This window comes from Cheilinus undulatus, linkage group 22, assembly GCF_018320785.1.
Source record: "Cheilinus undulatus linkage group 22, ASM1832078v1, whole genome shotgun sequence".
Lineage (NCBI taxonomy): Eukaryota > Metazoa > Chordata > Actinopteri > Labriformes > Labridae > Cheilinus > Cheilinus undulatus.
The window spans coordinates 17149970-17170010 of record NC_054886.1 but is presented as its reverse complement, the minus strand read 5'-3'; the positions used below and the strand labels follow the sequence as shown (position 1 = coordinate 17170010).

The following is a 20041-nucleotide window of genomic DNA, read 5'->3' as shown; positions in this document are numbered from 1 at the left end:
AATTAACAAACATTAGTACTTAAAACACATTTTAAAGTTTTAAGAATGAGAATAAACAAAGAAAAAAGACCTCAACTGACAAAGGTCTGTTGATCCAGCCTAAACGTCCACTAATTTATTGGTATAGATGTCCAAAATTTAGAGTAAATATATGCTGATATTCACAGTCAAAATATCGGATGTAAATATGTAGAATATTCTATATGTCTGTCCATATAGATATTTGCCTTTTTAAGCTAATATATGCCACTACTGATATTAGGCAAATAATGCTGTGCATCCCTAGTAGAATACACATATGCATCCTCTAGGAACTCCTAAAATCACAGGTGGTAGATCTATCTCAGTTGATAACTTCACCCATGGTGCAAATGTGTCTCACATTAAAAACTACAACAATCCACCGGAAAACTGCAAAAGTAGTAATCAGAGTAGTAATCGGCTGTTTTGGGATGTGATGTGGAATCATCCTCTCATATGTACTACTGTCTAGTCAACAGTGGTGAAAAAGGTACAAGAGTACTGTACTCAAGTAGAAGTACAATTTCTGTACTTATGTCAAAGTAAAAGTACTGAACCCTAAATGTACTTTAAAAAGCACAAGTACCCCCAAAAACAAGTACCCTGAAAAAAAACAACTCAATTACAGTAGTCTGAGTAAATGTAATTAGTTACTTTCCTCTCCTGGTTTAAACTGGTTTTTGAACTTCCAACAATCAAGCAGTAAGTCTTGTTTTGACAAAAATTAAACTTACTTTTTTCCTGAGTTTTTGTCACCATCATCTATTTTTAGCAAGTCTCAGTCTAGCCTTCCTCATGGAAAGCTACTATTGATAGTAGTAGCTTAATAGATATGTGTATAAGGGAATTGTTTTAAAAGTTTGTGAACCACTGGATTAATATAACGTGCATGTGAGCTAGCTTAACTTGACACCAAGCTAGCTCATGTAGGACGACACAAGCTTGCGTCAACGACTGTCAAATTTAAGACATTAAAGTAATATGTGTTTACCAATAGCTAGCAAAAGTCACCAAAAATTACCTGAGGCAAAAATGTACACACAATATTACATTAAAATTATGGGAGTGATTTTATGTTGTTCAACCCTTTAACAACAGAGTACACATCCCTCTCCACAGGGAATCATCCAGAGGGGAAGAATGGAAGAGGACAAAGGAACTGTAAAAAAAAAAACACAGAAAAGGAAAAAAACAAAGAAGGGATTCAAACTACGGCATGCATACATCCTAAAGTTCTCTCAGACAAAGAACCAACAGATAGCAGGTAACTTTGGTAATAACAACAAATAGAACTGAAAGAAACAGGTGCTATTAGAAAGGAGAAAAAGCAAAAGGAGCTTTAGCAGCACTCAATACTGATATTCTGCACAGATGCTACTTAAAGAGGGCTTGCACCAACTGAAAAGGCTGAAAAGTTTTTTTTCACTCTGTAAAGTCTGGCTAACATTCTCTCTTGTCATAATACTTTTTTTTAATTTCCTTTTGTTATAGTTTCTATTATTTTAACGCTGTATTTCTGGAAACATGAGGCATGGAGTTAAAAAATGTAAAAAAAAAAAAAGTCTTCAAAATAAACATAGCAGAGGAATGTAGTCCTATTCTTGGCTGCTGTCATGGACTGTGAAAATATGAGAATGTTCTGAGCTATTTTAAGAAGTTAAGATATTTTTAGAGTAGGAAAACTTTCCCTTATATTGGATAAATGTGGCTTATTTGACCAGGAGTATATATTTTTTACTCAAGTGGCAAAGTAATGCATTCAGTCCACTGATATCCCTCGGTTAGATCGATGTAAAATATGAGAAAATGTTACTAAAGCCCTGCTGATCAGCCGAACCGGAAACGGAAAACGCATGGATTAGTGTGTTTACAACTGGCTTCATCCTGGCTGCAACTGGCATTAGCCTGCTTTCCAAGAATACAGAACCCTTGTCAAATTTGCACTTGGAGGCCGATGTTCATTGGAGCATATCGTATCTTATAATACTAGCCGTTTTTAACTGCTTTAGTGAGGAATAGAGGGGCTTGCTGTGCGATATCAGCTGCTGCGTCTGTCCACCCACCATCTGTGGAAGTGGGACAAGGGAACAGATGGCGCATCCAACCCGGCCTGCAGGGCTGCTGACGCTGACTGTTGGGGCAGCTTTGGGGATGGGTATCAATCATTAAATTAGGATGCTGCGTTTCTCTATTGTGCAGTGAGGCTGTATTCTGCAGATATGACGATGTCAGAGTGACTTGGACCACAGTTTTGGGCAGGAGCCATCGTAGATTGACCAAATTGATGCGCTACGACTCGACCACTTGCTTCAACTTAATCCCTTTTGACGTTTCTCTTGATCGGTGAACAATGGTTGACAACCGCTACGCTACAGCTCTGGTCATCGCCTGCGTGCTGAGCATACTCGCCACCGTTTATCTGTCGGTGGCCGTCGGGACGCAGCACTGGTACCAGTACAGCAGCCCCACTGTCCGTGGAGAGGCTAACGTGTCTGAGCTGCGCTCCCTGTATGAGGAGTTCATGGATGGGGAGTTTGATGAGAAAACCTACAGCGATACCCTGTTCCGCCTTAACGGGACTGTGGGCCTCTGGTGGCGGTGTGTGCTCGTCCCTGCCAACGCTAACTGGTTCAAAGAAACAGGTATTTAAGTAGGCACTAGCACACAGTATAATTACTGATAAATATAGTATAGTCATCAGGGCTACTGTGGTGCCAAAGTGGAGGGAAGCTCTCGAAGTATGAGCCCCACCTTGTTTTAGATGCCGTCACCTGTGTATCATTCATTCTCCACGTAGAAGCTGTTAAGCAGGAGTTTGTAATCCTTGCTGCAGGTTATATCACAGGTTATTCCCTCCTCAACTGACTGATCACGAGTGAAAAAGCTTACAGCAGCTATATCAGGGCATACATGGTCTTAAAGTGTCTTTGGCTGGCTGTTAAACAGTGAACTTGTTTCTTTATGACCCACAAAAGAAAACACCATCTGTGGCAAGACTGGCATTCCTGGTGTTTTTTTTCATGCATGAAATGTGACCACATTGGGTGTAGATGTCAGAGAAAGTGATTAGTTGCACTTAATGCCTGGCAGTTTCTCAGTAGGAAGGGATGTACCATGTTTCTATTCGTAATGCCAATATTTCAAAACTTGTTAAAGAAATACCAATACATACCCAGATTATTTCACTGCTGTATTAGAATATACCTAAGAATATACCTGGCTCCAAACTTTACCTGCTGCTTTTGTTTTACAGTGATTTGGAGTGGATATTTGTGTAGGTTTTGGTCTCAGCTAGCAATTGCGTGAATGGAAAAGGTTTAGTTCAACATTCTTTCCAAAAATCCTACCTTGACTTCAGCCAGAAACATGATTTGCAGTCTTAACATTTTTCACTTTATAAGCAGATATTAATTTGCTCTAAATGCTGTTATTTATATTTGGTGGTGTGGCTGTTCTGGGATCCCCTTACTCTTCCACAAGCCTTCTTGGAAAGCATCAAGGACAGGGGTGTCCAAACTTTTTTCCACTGAAGGCCACATACAGAAATATAAAAAGATGTTGGGGCCACTTTAGTATCCACAAGGTGAGGTATATGACATTAATTAAGTCAGAAGCAGAATGGAGGAGGAGCTGGGGTGGAGGAAGGTTGCAAGAGCAGCTTGCAGAGAGAGTGGCAGAGCATGGCCAGGCAAGAGCAGTTTATATAAGGCAGCATGAGGGTAATTGACCTCAGCTGATGTGGGCAGAACTTGACTCTGTAGCCTGCCTGATCTAATGCTTAAAGGTCAGTTTAATTGCTAACTTGGCAAGTAGACAATCAATTCCAGTGAGATTTTAGGGGGTGCTGTTAGGAGTTAGAAAACAAGATATTATTTTGATTGCCAAAATTTTTTACCATGTTCAAATGTAGGCCATATTTCATTTAATTTCAAGAATTTGCTGCGGGCTGCATTTGGCCCCGGGGCCATCGTTTGATCAAGGAGGAACAGCTCTAGGGTTGGGTATCGTTTGGGGTTTTTCTGTTACTGCTGCTAAATCTGTATTTTTTTTATACGGTGCTGGTACCTTAAACGATGCCTGACTCAATACTTCTGAGAGAAAAAGTGTGTCAAAAATCACTGGAAGAATAAAAGCTGTCTTGGTATTTTTATTGTTGTGCAGAAATATCTTTATAAGATGTCAGTCAAACATGGGATAAGAAAAGGAAACCAGTGTAACTTAACACATAAATCACACAAATTCCATAATGTCTTTTTTTGCCTTTTATTTGGGGTGCCAGAGTATTGGAATGAAGTATCAAAATCTGTGTTGTAATTCTGTCAGGTTGGTATCAGCTGTGTTGGTACCAGACCATGTCGGTACCGGGGTTCAATGCTTATCCATAAACAGCACACATTCCTGTTATCCTGTGCCTCCAAGGAAAGTTCTGAGGTGGGGAGAGAAGCAGCAATAACCCCAGAGCAGAGCAGGCATCAGACACAACAAAATGACCTTGATTAACTCAGATCTAGCATAAAAGGGGAGCTGGGGTGGAGGAGGGTTGCAAAAAGCAGCTTGCAGAGGGAGCAGGAAAGCATAGCCAGGCTAGAGTAGTTTAAATATGGCAGCATGGGCGCAATTAGTCAGTAATGTGCTTAAAGCAAATCAGATGGCTGTCAGTTGATGAGGGCTTGCGTAAGATTGGCTGACCTCAAATATGTGGCAAACTTCTGTTTCCTAGGACAAGTGCATAGGAGACCAAATTTAAAAGCAAAAGAACCAGCAACTTTTGACACCGGTAATGTTTTTGATAATTGTAACAACAAAACTGCCCAACTTAGGTGCCTAGGACTAGTATCAAAGTGTCAAAGTTTAATACTCTGGTGTCATGACATTCCTAGATCCTAGTCATAATAATTTGTTTAGTTAAGTCTGACACCAGCCCCCCCCTTTTTTGGTATCATGAACTTTTTCTTGAGACCTAAGAGCACCTGTGTTTGGTAGTTACAAATACGTGAAAGCAGCACTCCAAGCCATCTTGACTTTTTTTTATCCATAATAATTTGAGTTTAAGCATCAGTCACCAGCCTTTATCTCCAATGTCTGTTTGATTGATCAAGATATTATTCTTGCTTTTAAAAAAATGCAGGTAGTCCCTTTGCCTGTGGGGCCAAACCATTTCTGCATTGTGTAATGGGGTTATGAAGGGGTCAAACAACAGATTTCTGCCCAGGGGCTCCCTTTGCCCTTAAATCACGATCAGCTTACTCAGAAGACAGCCAACCAATGCATTACTTTTTCATTTGTACTGGCTGCTTTGTCAGATTTGCTCTTTGTTACTGTGTGTTGGTGATATAACAGGCCTACATTTATTGCTGTTGTGATGCTGGATTTGGTGGCCCTCTTCTGCAACAAACAGTGCAATCTATGTTTCCTCAGTTCAGATTTCTTACCATAAAAAAACTGATGTCCACCTGGAACCATTTTTCAGTAAGTTGTAAATTAGCTTGATTTATTGAAATACAGCTATGACGATAAGCCACTATAAAAAATGTTTTGACAAATTTTGTTAAAAAAACAAAGAAAGAAATGAAATACCATAGGTTCTTTTTGGCTCAGTGTATCAGAAACCATTTATTTCCAGGAACTGGTTTCTGTGGACCATTGTTGTCTGCGTTTCAGTCAGGGTCTTTCGTTCTTTAAGTATTATGCAAATGTGATTTCCTGTCACAGCCAGGCTTCAGGAAGACAAACTTGATTAACGTTATCTGATATCATAAAATTTATTAATAAGAATTAAGATTCTGAGGATCTAAGACCTTCAGACCAAATGTAATTGCCAGTTTTAGCAAAAATTCTATGTATTTTTTTTGTGCCTTACACCCTTTATTTTTTTTAGATTTGGATGTTTTATTCTAAAGGGTCTGGGGACGGACACAGCCTCTCTAAATATAATGTATAATTATGAGTTTATTAAATGACTGTGTAGGCTCTCATTCGTTCAGGTCATGGATATCCAAAGATTGATCCAAGCAGGGCAATAGGATGTGGTTAAGGTCCTTATAGACATTTGGTCTCCTCTGAAAGGCTTAATTTCTAAAACAGGCTGGGGCCAGAGAGTAATGTAAGCCACTGTCGACCATTACAATGCTAATGATCTGGATGTACAGTAAGTCGTTAGCAGAGTCGTTGACCTAGTTACCAATCAGAAATAGCACTGCAGCCCCACCCCCCATAGTGCCTGGCCTTAGGAAAGTACTACCCTCTGAGCAGGGACTTTTAAAAGGGTTGGGTATTTTACTGCCGAGCAAAACTTAGACCCTAACACAGAGCTCTTCTAAAGGTTCCTAGTTCTTGGGAAAAATTCCTGCTGTTGAAAAGCACTTTTTGATACTCTCTAAAACCACATTTTTATAGTACAATCTATATTTTTTGATTGAGTATCCAAAAGTAGCAGATAATTTAAAAACTGTCTATTTTCAAAAAGAAGTGCACGAGAAAATAATAAATCTAACAAAATCTATCTCAGTTGTGTAAATATGTTGGCAAGGTCATAGTATTGAAGCAGACGAAAGCATTGCACGTGTTTACTTCAAAGAATATAGCAATACAGTCTGGCTGCAGACCACAGAACTCAGACAAACCCCCTTCAGACCACTACTGTGAGATGCCACCTGTGTCAGAACAGAAATAAAAGCCAAAACATTCACAATAAAATCAGATTAAACGTCCAGTTAGGGTTAGGGTAACGTTAAGATAAAGGTTTGGATGGTAGAGGTAAAAAGCTGGAAACCAGGCCTGCAAAAGTAATTACAGAATACTAAACAGTCTGCTTACAGGAAAAAAGCTCGTCCTCCATGACAACCCTCTATGCAGCTACAATGTAGCTAAGGCTAAAGTTAGCTAAGCTATGGTAGATATTTAGATAACGAAGCTACGTAGCTTACATAGATCTAAAGCTAACAATGCTACATTGTCTATGTTGTCTACAAAGCTAATGTTGTTAAATCTAAAGCTAAGTTACATTTGATATGTAGATCATGTAGCTACATAGCTAATGTAGCTTCTTCTAAAGCTCACAAAGTTACATTAGCTATGTAGCTACATAGATAATGTAGTAAAACATAAAGCTGCCAAAGCTACATCAACAACGTAGATAAAATATGTAGCTAAAGTTAAAGATAACAAAGCTGTACTAGAAATATAGATAAATTAGCTACATAGCTAATGTAGCTTAATCTTATGCTCACAAAGCTATGTGTTGATAACATAGCCATGTAGATTTTGCAGCTAAATCTAAAGTTAAGAAGCTATGTTAGATATGTTAATAACGTCGCTGCGTAGCAATTGTAGCTTAATCTAGAGCTAAAGAAGCTATGTTAACAGCATTAGCTACATGAGCTATGTTTATGATGTAGCTTACATAGCTAAAGCTAAAGCTAACAAAGCTATGTTAGCTATCAAGCCATGTTAGCTTTAGCTACATTTTCTAAATCAGATTAACTATTCAGAATCAAGTTTAAGATCCTCACACTCACTAACAGAACCCCGCATTGTCAAGGTCCTGAGTATCTCTCTGTTCCACGCACTCACCTTTAGATTTGGGCTGATAGAGCTTCCAAGCCATTGCTCCAAAAATCTGGAATGAGCTGCCCCTGTCTTTGTGTTCTTCAAAATCTATGAATGACTTTTAAAGACTTACCTGTTTAGACAGGGTTTTGGTAAATCATCATTCCTTTCATGTCATATGAACTGTGTGAAATTGGTTTTTAAATGAATGGTAAATGCTCTTATTGTGGTCATGTGGTGATATCATGATCATCACTTCTTGTTCTCTGTATATTATGTCTGTGTTAAGCTCTTTGTGACTGCTGTCTGTGGAAAGTGTTATATAAATTAATTTTACTTACTTACTAAAGCAGATGTTGCTAAAGCTAAAGCTTACTTAGCTACACTGGCTTACGTAGTAACATTAACTATGTAACTAGTCTAGCTACTGGATGTTAGCATTGCTACGGCTTATGAAGCTAAAGTGAGCCACTGTTGCTGTTGCTACTTCTTAGAAGGTTCTATACATGATTTAATCCTAAATTAGACATCTGTCCTGTTTTCTGCATTTTCCATAGAAAAAGAGGATAAACTAAATAAATACTTGTGCCATAAAAGGGTGAATACATACTCAGAGACTTGTCTTTGTTTACATCACCTATTTCAGATGCAAAGCTGGTTCTCGAGTGTCGAAGCTTCAGCCTGACTCAGCAATTCACCCCTAAATACAAAGAACCAGGAAATCACAACAGTGGGGAGGACATGCTGCGTACATGTAAGTCATGTCACTAAAGCTTAGCCTCAAATCTGCTGTAACCCAACTGAATAAACCAGTGTCACAAATTAGGGCAGATTGTTCTGTCATGTGTGAAGATTTGATTAAGATCAAGATTGATTTGATGCCACTTGACTCAAACATTTCCGTGTTTGTGTGGTAATAGACTTGTGGAGGTGCCAGTTTCTGCTGCCATTGGTGTCCCTGGGTCTGGTGGTGCTGGCCGGTCTCACCGGGTTCTGTGCCTGCCTCTGCCGGAGCCTCAGCCCGACTCTTGGCATAGGGATACTACACCTGCTGGCTGGTAAGATCTCTTTAGCGTCCAAAGATGCCAGTTCTGTGACTATGATGTTTAAAAAAATAGGGATGTATTAGTAGACTTAAGTCATGACACAAAAAGGCATGTTAAACCCAGGTTTCATTATCTCTATTTATAGATATAAAGAAGCACTGTAGAATCTGAACATAGCAGTCAGCGTTTTTGGCATGTAGATTTGTCATCCCAAGTTGTATTGAGTAATTTCCAACATAATGCTCTGTGTTTAGTAGTGCCACCTACAGCTTGACCTGTTGACTCCTTATACTTGTAGCACAATAGTGGATGGAAACAAGCATAAATTAGCATTCACTTTCCCAAATTCTTAAAATTTGTTTAAATTTTGCAGCACATTTGGATGAAAACGTCACTATGGCTGGCTCCCTATCATGCAACTAAATCTCAGAATTAGTTTGCATGAACACTCGTAAAAAAAGAAAATCAGGAGCAGAATTCAGCATATCAGAAATAGAAGTTTATTCCTAATAATCAGTATTGTAAGGGAAACTTCCATGAATCCAGTGGGTGACGTGTCTTGTTTTATTTAGGGAGGGCACCAGACTGGACCCCGACACTGGCTGTCCTATAACCATGTGAACATGTCACAGACCTGTTTTTAGATACAGGAATGGCCAGAAAAAAATCTTCTGGTGACTGTGATTGTTGTGTTAATTGAAATTGAACCAATCCAGGATTGAGATCATTCAGGTTAAGGTACACTGGGAAATGAAGAGGCAAGTAGGCTGTTGAAGAATGTCAAATTCAGTGTCTGTGTTTCATGAAACCAAGTGTATTACATTAGTTCAGGCAGGCTAAGGAGTCAAGCACTGCTGTATGATCGAGATCGACATCTAATGTAAGCCCTGATCAGCTGTCATCGATGCCTGCACTGCTCTGGGTTTATTGCTGCTTGGGCAGGGGGATCCCAGTTGCACCCACAAACATATAAGAGCAAATTGATAACTGCTAATAAAGAAAAAAGTAGAAATGAAAATCATGTGTTTCTTGGCAAAGCGGTCCTGACTGAACTGAAATATTAAATAGTGCTAAGCAGGAAGCAACTTGTAATACTGTTTATTCTACTGCAACTGTTTTGTAATGAGTGCTTATTACAAGTTGTTTTTATATTTCATTGGCATGAGTCCTTAATAACTAAACAGTGAAAACCACACACCCTAAGTGCAGTTACATTTAACAACACAGAGGGCTTCATCGTATTTCAGCTTAATGTCTCCTGTAAAAAAGAGACTTTAAATCTCAAAGAAGTTTTCCAGGTTAAACACAAGTTAAATATATATATGTTTTTAAAGCCAGCACCTTTCACTTTTTTTTAATTAACTCTCAATGCTTCCATCAACCTATTTTTGTCCTTACAATCCCATTTGTCAAATCAACAAATGTATTACTTCCTTCAGAAAAATCTAAAGACATCTCCTGATATTGTGCCCTGCAGGTCTCTGCACCTTAGCCACGGTGTGCTGCTACCTGGCTGGGATGGACCTGCTCCACAGGGTGTCGATGCTGCCTGATAAGGTGGACGGTTCCTTGGGTTGGTCCCTCTACTTGGCCCTCATCTCCTCTCCGCTACACATGATGGCCGCCGCGCTGCTCGTGTGGGCGGCCCGCAGCCACAGTCAGAACTACTACCGCATGACCGCCTACAGGGTGGCATAGACTGAGATTCAGCAGCGAATCTTTGCCCCTGCTTAAATCCATACACCACACAGACACCAAGATGCTTTTTATGACGATCTCAGAGGAATGGGATGTGGGTTAATCTGTGCGTTTTTGCCCTCAGACGGATTAAAGAGTGGGCACTCTATAGTTATGAGCCTGTCTGCTGCATTAAAAGATTAAAGAGGGGTTAAGGGTTATGAAAAGGTTGAGAAATATGTTGCCATTGCAGCATATGTTCAATTCAGACTAACTTAATGCCACGCTGGAAAGCGTGTCCCAGTTCCATATTCAACATTAATGAGTAAGCAGCATGGTCACAATGGAAAAATGGGTTTTTGAAGAGTAACTAAAGTACATTTAGTTAACTCCTGATATTTAGAAATGCATTTAATTTGTCTCAAATTTATGAGAGGGCAAGAACCCCTTTATAACAGTTACTCGAAAGAGAAACCTATGCTAAAGATTAATCACCAAACAGGTTCTATGACTGTACCTCCTGATGTTGATGACGCACAGTCATCCTGTGCAGCATGGGCACCCTTCATGTGCTGTCTTTCAGTTTTATCTTTAAATGTCAGATCTACTGTTGGGTGTGGTGGCATTTACCCTTTGTTCACTTATCAAAAACACCTTGCTGTACTAATAACATGTACTGAACACACCCTAATCTTGTTTCTGTGAAACTGCAGCACGACGAAAAGCAGCCACAAGGTTTTTGTTATTGCAGAGGAGTGATAGTCAGACTTTAACTTCAGCTGCTTTAAAACAAAGTCAGGGAAAGAAAGCTTTCGTGACGAGTATGGCGAAAAAGGCATTGACTATTATTACATACTGTTATTATTAAAGATTCACGTCTTGTACGCCCTTTTTTATGCAGCATTTATTTATTCACAGCCATTATTCAGGGCAGACTTTGTTAAGGATTTTTTTTATTGTTTTCTTTGCTATTTTCAAGCTTTTTTACATTTAGTTTTTGTAGGCTTTTGTAGTTGAATCCAAAGGTGTTAGTGAATATTCTGTTTAGTGTTTTACTTTCATTTTCCCTTTGCTCATGTATTGGTATTATTTATTGAATTTGTTCTTCTGTTTATTATGAATTTGTGTCATCATTTTCAATCCAACAGGATTTAAGGGAAACATAATTTCCCTGTTTGGCATTATGAATGTAATTAAAAGGCCATATAGTGATAAACTACAGTATCCCTTTGCACTTAAATTATGCGTGAACATATCCTGAGTATTGCTGGAGTGGTCAGTAGTGCATTTCTATTTTTTTGACTATGTATATGAAATAAAATTGAAAAGAATTTAGAAAAGAACCATTATAATCCTAAAAGCCATGTTATATGTCTGCAGATATATATAGAGCACCACCTGTCACAGTTTGAAAGTGAAGAATGTCTGTGAAATGATGCACTGTGTGGTCGTAGAGGTCTTATGATCAGATTGTATTTTGCATATTCAGTATTTTGATTCAAGAAATTGTTCTATCCCTGAATCCATTATAAAGCGTGACTATATCAGAAACACTGTATGACTGTAATTTTGTGACTCAACAGTGAATGTGTTGTTCATTCTCTCGACATGAAACCGTTAAATATTGTGTGAGAGTGTATTCATGATTTGTCCAAGCATCAGCTGTTATTTCAATAAAAGCTTTTTGTAAAATTTATTTCACTCTTGTCCTGTTAAGTCCAGCCTCACTCCTCTTCTTCTGATGTAAAGCAATGTTCATCTGCTTGTTGCTCCTGCTCCGTCTGCACCTGGATCGCAGGAATCATCACATGCCTTTTTCTCGCCAGGGAGAGGGCGATGCCTTTCTCGTAATACGCACATTCATTGATGAAGAACGGATAAAGAGGCTCTTTCCCTTTGTACCTCAGTGTTTCCCCTGAGAAAGTCTGGAACAGAGGGTCGTCTGGGTGAAGCAGGCAGAAGTCTCTGTCCTGGAAGAAAGGATAAAGGAGGCGGACTTCTAATTAGCAACACCAATGCTATAACATTTTTACCTCGTTCTTTTCATTTATCAGATTTAATAGCAGCTGGGCAGGAAAATATGTCCAAAAAGTTTCTGTTGTTGTTTGAAGTGTTATTAACAACAATTTCTGAAATGTTTTTTAAAAATATGAGACTCCAGTGTTAGCTTGATTTAGCACTGAAATATTACAAAGGCTAGCCTGGATTTGCAGAAAGGAAAAAAAACTACTGTTAACTAACTACTGTTTTAAAGTAAGTTACTATTTCATTTAGCTAGTCTAAAAGAACCAGAACTATACATTAATCTTTTTTAAAGTTTTAAATGTTTGAAGAAAGTTAAAAATATACAGGTAGCATAGCAAACAGGGCTTTACTACCTAGCATGGTCAGTGCTAGAATTTGGAGTAGCCTATATGACTAAATACTTTTTGGTAACAAGGATAACTTTTGCAAAAATGTAAATATTTAGCTGGTTATTGTACTCAACTTGTATAGCTTCAAAAGTAAGTAGTTTTAACTGTGAGACTAGTTTTTGTCTCTAGTTTATAAGCTGAGCTAACTCAGGCTTTGGCGATCTAAAGCAAACTAAAGCACAAAATCCAACTTTTATGTCTAAATTTTCATTGTTAGCTTGCTAAAACAGTATGCTACAGTGTGAGGCATAAGCTGTAAAATGTACTGAATGTCTGGGTAACATCAGCCATCAGCTTTTAAAGCAACGGCATAACCTGATACACCAGAAAGACTGATTCACGCATCAGTTGAGTGGATATATTTTGCATTCAACCGGAAAACCTCCCATACAAACTGTCTGGGAAGGGCAGCACTTTTCCAAAAATTCTCGGAAAGGGTTTGAACAAACCTTCTGTCTGTCACATTCACAACGGGCCAATCAGAGCAACAAGACAAAATGAGGTAGTAGACATGCAGCTCCAGTGCTAACCTCAGCTCGAAGGCTAGCCCTGCAGGAGTATTTGAATGGCGGTGCTAATCAGTGGCAAAAAAAAATATTCCAAAGCCTACTGGGAGATGTACAAAAACATCTCTACTAAGAGAAACTCTATGTGTGGCTCTTTGCTCTTGTTTTAATAAAGCTATGGAGAAAATTAGACTGATCAACATTACAAACCAGTATGTATTTATTGTGGCCAACAAAATGAATAAAGTTGACAAAATTAAAATTGAATGGCTAAAATAAATGAGATGATCGATTTAGCACTAGCTCTGTTGACTCAAAAAATAGCACAGATCAACATAAAAGCAACAGTATGTGATGCCATATGTTTTTAAAAACCTGTAATTCTATAGGCGATCTGCAAAATAAAATGCTAATACAGATAATTGGGCAAATGCCTAATTTTGGCCTAGATAATCAGGCACACCGATAATCTCTCTTTCTGACAGCTATAACGTGCTGGCTTTCTATCTATACCAGACATGCCAAAAAGTTATTCGCTTAAGTTCACCCACCTTACCGGACATGTTTATTATGTTTATATGTTTAAGTAAATATGTTTATTTTAATGCAGAATTTGTATTTTGACATGAATGTGAATGACTTTCAGCGCTTCTGCAGCCTGTCCCAAGTGGACAGTTGAGGAACTGCAGTTTTTGAACATCCGCATTGGCATTGCTTGATCTGAAGCTATAAAATTGCATCAGCACAGCTAATGCTACAGAGACACTTTGACATAAAGCATTCAGTTTAAATTTTGCTGATACTTTGAAAGAAATGTAGCCTTATATTGAGAGGGGTACACAACAATTTATCTAGTCTTTGAGCTATTTTGAGTGTGGTACTCAAAGTTGCATAATATGCAATTCAGAATTGAGTCATGTTAATTGACCTCTAATAAACTTCTAAAATGAATCACAAAGTTTAACATACCAAAGGTATCTTTTTCCATGACGCACACTGGAAGGGGGTGTATCAGAAGGTGGTGTTAGTGAGGTATCTGTTTGAAGTATGCCATTTCAGTTCTGGTTAGAAATGATATGAGCATCCCTCACAACTATACTGATAATGCAAAAATGATGAGGGCAGGATTGCAGGAGTGCAACTCTTCACTGACAATGTGACTCAAAGCATGGGTGACAAACACCTCAGAGCGTCATCACTAACAAAACGGCGGATCACGTTGAGCTCCTACGTGACAGTTTCTAAGAGAATGTTTGTTTTGTAGTTTTTGATCCACAGAGCAAGTTATTTATAGAAAGGCTGCTATTCATGCAAGTCACAAACATTATATAACAAAGTATTATTGTCTGGCTCTATCATCAAGTGTCATCATTTCAGTCCAATTATTTTTATTCTTTCATGAAATTTTCAAGCAGTGTCTTTAGCCGTCACGTTGCTGCCATTTCTGTTTCTCATTTCATTCATGCCTACTTGAAGTCATGCATTTGGTGGCACCCTTTAACAAAATAGATGTACATCTTTGATTTAATAGCATAGCAGCAAAAAAACACGCGTCTGCTCTTGAAAAAGAATATAATAAGTTCCATGAGTCTTTCCACAGCCTTTGACATCATAACACGGCTTAATCCCCACATTAAAGTTTCTGATGTTTATTTGCAAAGCTGATGGATTTGCCATATTTCATGTGTGTTAAACAGGCAAACTTTCATCTTATGTCCAGACAGAAAGTTTGAACAATCACTGTGCAAGTTCTGCTCTTCCCAAACACAAACTATGAATGGATGTGAACATTTCCTTGCAATAGATATGTGAAGTCTAGCTGATGTGTCAGGTTACGTATGTGCTGATCTCTGAATAAGTTTCACATTTTGTCCCAGGTAGCAGACCGCTTTGTATTGATTGAATTAATAAATATATATTTACTTTGAGTGTAGCAAGTGGACCTTTAATTATTTCTCTCTTTACTTAATAGCAGATCATATCATCTCTGTAACACATATTAGTAGGGGGGACATCAGACATATGAAATAATCAAGTGGTAAGTAACAAACTGCCTGCAGCTTGCAATAAAACTAAAATGGCATGTGAACCATGCTGTGGGAGTCAGACGTAAGCCTTATTGTACCCTTGGTATGCAGCCATTTACAGGCAGGGGCCTCGCCCTGCATTGTGAATGTCTTACCTGTACTTGCTTTAATGATATGCTCAAACTAACTCCAGTACAAACATATTTAAACTGTTGGCCTTTACTACTGTTTTATAAACAGTAGGTGAGGTTACAGACAACTTGTTAGATATGACTCACCCTGGCACAGTCTGAAATACATATGAACAAAAGTTTTTCTCTTTGGACAAAAGCCCTGCTTGTGTAATTAAGCTTGGTCTGTTCATTGTAGTTGGCTAATTAGTATTCATTCTGTAAGTGCTTAGTTGTTCTTTTGTGGATAGTAATGGATCACTGACTATATTTAATCCATCTATGAGCTACTTCTAAATCATTAAAGCTTAAGGCAACACATTTTTAAGGCTGTACCTGGAGCTGAGGATGAATGGCGGCGGTGATGTTGCGTGTCTCACTGTCTCTTGGGTAGTCAATGTTTTTAACCATGGTGAACACCTCCACAAAACCTCCTTCAAAAACAGTACCTGGAAAAAGAAGCAAAACAAGCAAACATGGGCTTTAAAAAGGTGAGTACATTATAATAGTAGAGCAGATAAAATGCTCATTTTATAACCTGTGCTTAATTCACCTGAGTTGAAGAAATGGATCCAATCCAGCATGTGCTGCACACCTAATTTCATCGCTGTATAGATGTTTGACCTCACCACACCATGGGGTTGGGGGCCGATCTCCATGGCTGTAGAAAAACAGGCTTTAGTGAAGATAAGAAACATCACAATCAAACGCTTTAATAGTTGACACCCTACTGAAACTTACCAAAGCCATGTTTTCCTACTGAATCAAGAGAATAGGATTCTTTATCAGGGATATCAAAATGGATGTACCTCATTGGTGTGTCTGGCATCTGCATCTGAAGTGACACATCAATGTGAAACTTAGATTCAAGCATGGCTGAGTCAAGTAACGAAAGGTAAGACCAAATTATATTTTATAGCATGTTTTAAACAACTTAAGCCACTGGCAACAGAAAATAGGGTGAACATTTGAACAATCTTACAGATTTCCAGTCAAGGATCAAGATAAATTCAAGGTAAAACATTTAAGATATTAAAAAAATCTTTAAAATCAATTGTAGAAGATACTGTTTGAAAAGTAAGGCAAAAGCTGGTCCTAGAATATACAGGAGACCAGTGTAGTTCAACAAATTCAAAGTTTCAACAAAACAGTAGTGAAGAACATACTTGTAGGTAGAGAAATAATGAGGTTGTTTCACCACCTGTACGGATATTGCACCTGTCGCTCACTATGCTGTCAGTAGTTGCGTATTGGTAGCAGGATATCATCACCCAATCAAGGGAATTTTGCTGAATTTATCCCTCTGGGTTGTCACATTGGCTAACCCTGATTTCATGTGGAACATTTACAATGGAGCTGGCTGAAATTGCAGGTAAAGTTGGAAAAAAAATTAGCCATTATGCTCACACATATAGCTACATGAAAACTTTAAGACAGTCTGGCTGCAGACTATGGAAGCCCTAAAGGGCCATATATTCACATATATTATTTTCTCAGTTTTCCAATGATAACGAATAATTTCTGTCCATTTTCTCGTGATCTTAACTTATATTTTTTGTTATCTCAAGATAACACTGGTTTCCCATGATAATGAGTTGATTTATCCCTCTATTACGGGACAACAGAGTAAATAATATATGTGAATACATGGCCCTTTAGGGCTTCCGTAGCAGACTGTTAATCTGAGAAGCCGTATAGCTCAGAAAGGAAGTACCATAATTTGCCGGTACAGCATATGTCTAGTTTTAGATTTTTTGTTTAAAAAAAATCTACTTTATTAATCTGGAAATTACATTCATGAAAATAACCACATTGCAAATATAACAGACTACGAAAAATTTCAAACGTCCACGTTTTAGAAGTAGTTACACGAATGGTTGCTGCTTTGTTAGTTTTAGCTTGAACTAATATAGCTATACTAGCTACATAATTAATGTTCAGCTATGTAGCTCTGTTATTTACGTTGCTCATGCAGCTAAAAGAGCTACGTAAACTATGATTGCTGTGTTAGAAAGTTTTTGTGACGGACAAGCTTTTTTCCCCTAAGCAGACTGTTTACTCGGCTGTATTAAAGGCCACATATGCAAAATACACTTTGTCAGGCTTTTCTAGCAAAAATATGTGCCCCTGGCCTGTCCACAATCCCCCCAAGAATCAGAACCAGAAATTTTTTTTATACTATATACTTATAGGGAGGAAGCTGAGCTAAGCGTGTTTTTGTGTTAACATGTGGACAAGGATGTTTTTGAGAAAACAGTGTGTGGGCGGGCTTATTTTTGAATACGGGGGAGGAAAATCTCCACTTTCAAAAATGCCAGCCTATGTATGGACAAGGACTTGCACCAATTAAGAGTTGTTTCCTGGATCTTCATAACTGATCACATCTATTAATAGCCTCCAGTTTTTCTTTTTAGAAATTGCCCATGTTAGCGTAAGCACTTGCCTGCAGGTGTCTGAATATGTGCATGCAGATCCAGTCACAGTCAGAGTATGTGATGAAGCACAGGCCCATGTTGGCTGTGGTGTTGTGGAGGTCGCAAACAAGATCCACGGCCTCATGACTTCCTTTGGGACCCAGCAAGGCGTTCAGATTCCTGGATCTGATCATTTCATAGGGTGGCCTCTCTGATAAGGCACGACTGAAAGACAAATAAAATCAGCTTGTCACTCATCATCATCACACTTGTCAGCACTAGCACCTCTCATTTCTGCCTTACTTGAGGTTGGCATGAGTGAAGCAGCGGTTCAAGTCTGTGTCAATGTATCTGCGGCATTTCTGCACGGCCTTTGGGTTCGCCAGAACCATCACCACCGACACTGGCTTCTCCTCCTCCTCGTCCTTCAAAGCTTCTTTTTTCGCTTTCATCAGCTCTCTCACCAAGTACACCCCGGACAGCTCATTGCCATGGGTGCCGCCGCACACTGCAACCCGGGGCAACCTTGGCAAACACACCGCCTCCATCTGGCTGAGAGCAGGCAGAGAAACAGTGGAAAATGTGGAGCCATATGCGACAAAATCTGCTGATACTTCAGTTTCAAGCAACACTGTTGATACTCTTACCGCATCATTTTTATTAGAATCAGGTGAAAACTGATATCTAACAAAGCTTTTCCCCCTTTTCTGACTCAGCAGGGTATCAGTTACTCCTGTGATTTCAGTGCAGCACAGATTTTTGTAACCTTACCTTGCCTTTCTACATGCTGGAATCTGTAAAAGGGCAGATCAGGCTTATGAAATTATTTTTCTCTAAAGTAGCTCTGAGATTAAAAGTCTCTTAACCGAGGAGGAAAGCTCGAGGGAGAAGGCAGAACTATTAGCTCAACACTCACAAACAAGAGAGGAAATGAATGACCGGACATCATCCTGTGCGTCTTACCCAGTCTACCCTGGACGTTACCTTTCTCTTCCCTCTCCCCCTGCCGTTTACCCTCTTCCACCCTCTCCCAGGCTTTCATGCAGTTTCATTGAGTCAGCATTCCCATCCCAGGCTCTGTTCAGGCTGCAGCTGCTTTTATTTTGTTGCAAACTCTCACCGTCTCTCTACCACCTCTTGTCCACTGCACTGCCCCGCACCGCACTGTATCCTAGGCGGGGTGTGTCCTGAGTGTGACGACGCAATGCATTTGTGGCTCCCCCCTTCCATCCCAACAGCTGTGAGGTCCACACACTCCCCGTTTCTCTCTCTCAGCCCCATGTATGGGATGGTAGGTTCCAGTCTGCCTTTCAGAAATTCGGCTGAAAATAAATCTGCTGGCATGACACAGCAGGACAGGCGCCTGCAGCGTGTAGAGAAAAAGAAAGATAGCTTCTTTCAGGGAGAATTACAAATAGCTTTGATTTGAAGAGAACACAAATTTCAGAAAGGAAAACAATTTTTTTCATCGCAGTAATTGCTTTGCCTTTCTATTTCATATTATATTTTTATTTATAGCCTATTAATTTCATCTGAAGGCCCAACCCTGCAATGTAAACACCTAAGTTGTAGCTGGGTGACACCATAAACTAACTCATTCCAAAATAAACAAATCAACTGTTAGCTAATGACGACTTTTATAAACAGTAGGCGAGGATGCAGACAAGATGTTAATGATTCATGTTGGGTGGTACGCGAACAAAAGGTCATCATATTTCTTACTGGACAAAAGGCCTAATCATGTCATTACTGTTGAGATGTTCTTTATTGTTGGTCAATTGTTTTGTTAAGTGCCTTAAGTCATAATTTAATCCATCATAAAATCATTAAAGCTTATGACAGCACATTTGAATGGACTTCTCTAAACAGTAGGTGAGGTTACAAACAAATTATTACATATGACTAACCCAACACAGTGTGAAGTACACAGAAATAAAAGGTGATTATCCTCTTCTTATGTAATTATTGTTGGCCTGTTCTGTATTGTTTATTAGTGTCCATTTCATAAATGCCTTGTTGATCTTTCTTTTGTAGTTAATAATAAATCACTGGCTATAATATAATCTATGATAAAGCTTCCTCTAAATCGTTAAAGCTTAAGGCAACACATTTTTAAGGCTGTACCTGGAGCTGAGGATGAATGGCAGCCATGATGTTGCGTGTCTCGCTGTCTCTTGGGTAGTCAATGTTTTTTTGTTTTGTTTTGTTTTTTTAACCA

At 38.9% G+C, this 20041-nt stretch overlaps 2 protein-coding genes across 3 annotated transcripts; one reads left to right on the top strand and one right to left on the bottom strand.

Moving 5' to 3' along the window:
* The first annotated feature begins 1882 nt into the window (after window positions 1-1882).
* LOC121505076 (claudin domain-containing protein 1-like) lies at window positions 1883-10321 on the top strand. Its single transcript, XM_041780213.1, has 4 exons — window positions 1883-2663; window positions 8216-8323; window positions 8490-8627; window positions 10093-10321. The coding sequence occupies exons 1-4, from the start codon at window positions 2372-2374 to the stop codon at window positions 10311-10313; spliced, it is 759 nt and encodes a 252-aa protein (XP_041636147.1). The 5' UTR covers window positions 1883-2371; the 3' UTR covers window positions 10314-10321.
* A 1687-nt stretch (window positions 10322-12008) lies between these two features.
* On the bottom strand, window positions 12009-18983 carry LOC121505075 (N-acyl-aromatic-L-amino acid amidohydrolase (carboxylate-forming) B-like). Of its 2 annotated transcripts, none has more exons than XM_041780212.1 (7): window positions 18944-18983; window positions 18127-18375; window positions 17853-18048; window positions 16151-16244; window positions 15963-16070; window positions 15746-15858; window positions 12009-12262 (listed from the first exon to the last, which is right to left on the bottom strand). In XM_041780212.1, exons 2-7 carry the CDS (start codon window positions 18369-18371, stop codon window positions 12017-12019), a joined length of 1002 nt encoding a protein of 333 aa, XP_041636146.1. In that variant the 5' UTR covers window positions 18372-18375; window positions 18944-18983; the 3' UTR covers window positions 12009-12016. The 2 variants fall into 2 exon arrangements, with proteins under 2 accessions (XP_041636146.1, XP_041636145.1); XM_041780211.1 differs by lacking the exon at window positions 18944-18983 and adding an exon at window positions 18787-18901.
* Between the last annotated feature and the right edge of the window lie 1058 nt (window positions 18984-20041).

Excerpts from the sequence above, each read along its gene's own strand:
- LOC121505075 (XM_041780212.1), bottom strand. The coding sequence starts at position 18,371 with ATGGAGGCGGTGTGTTTGCCAAGGTTGCCCCGGGTTGCAGTGTGCGGC. Across the intron at positions 16,071-16,150 it reads AGTAGGAAAACATGGCTTTG|CCATGGAGATCGGCCCCCAA; the intron begins GTAAGTTTCAGT and ends GTTTTTCTACAG. Across the intron at positions 12,263-15,745 it reads CCATTCATCCTCAGCTCCAG|GACAGAGACTTCTGCCTGCT; the intron begins GTACAGCCTTAA and ends CCTTTCTTCCAG.
- LOC121505076 (XM_041780213.1), top strand. The coding sequence starts at position 2,372 with ATGGTTGACAACCGCTACGCTACAGCTCTGGTCATCGCCTGCGTGCTG. Across the intron at positions 8,324-8,489 it reads GGAGGACATGCTGCGTACAT|ACTTGTGGAGGTGCCAGTTT; the intron begins GTAAGTCATGTC and ends GTGTGGTAATAG. Across the intron at positions 8,628-10,092 it reads GATACTACACCTGCTGGCTG|GTCTCTGCACCTTAGCCACG; the intron begins GTAAGATCTCTT and ends TGTGCCCTGCAG.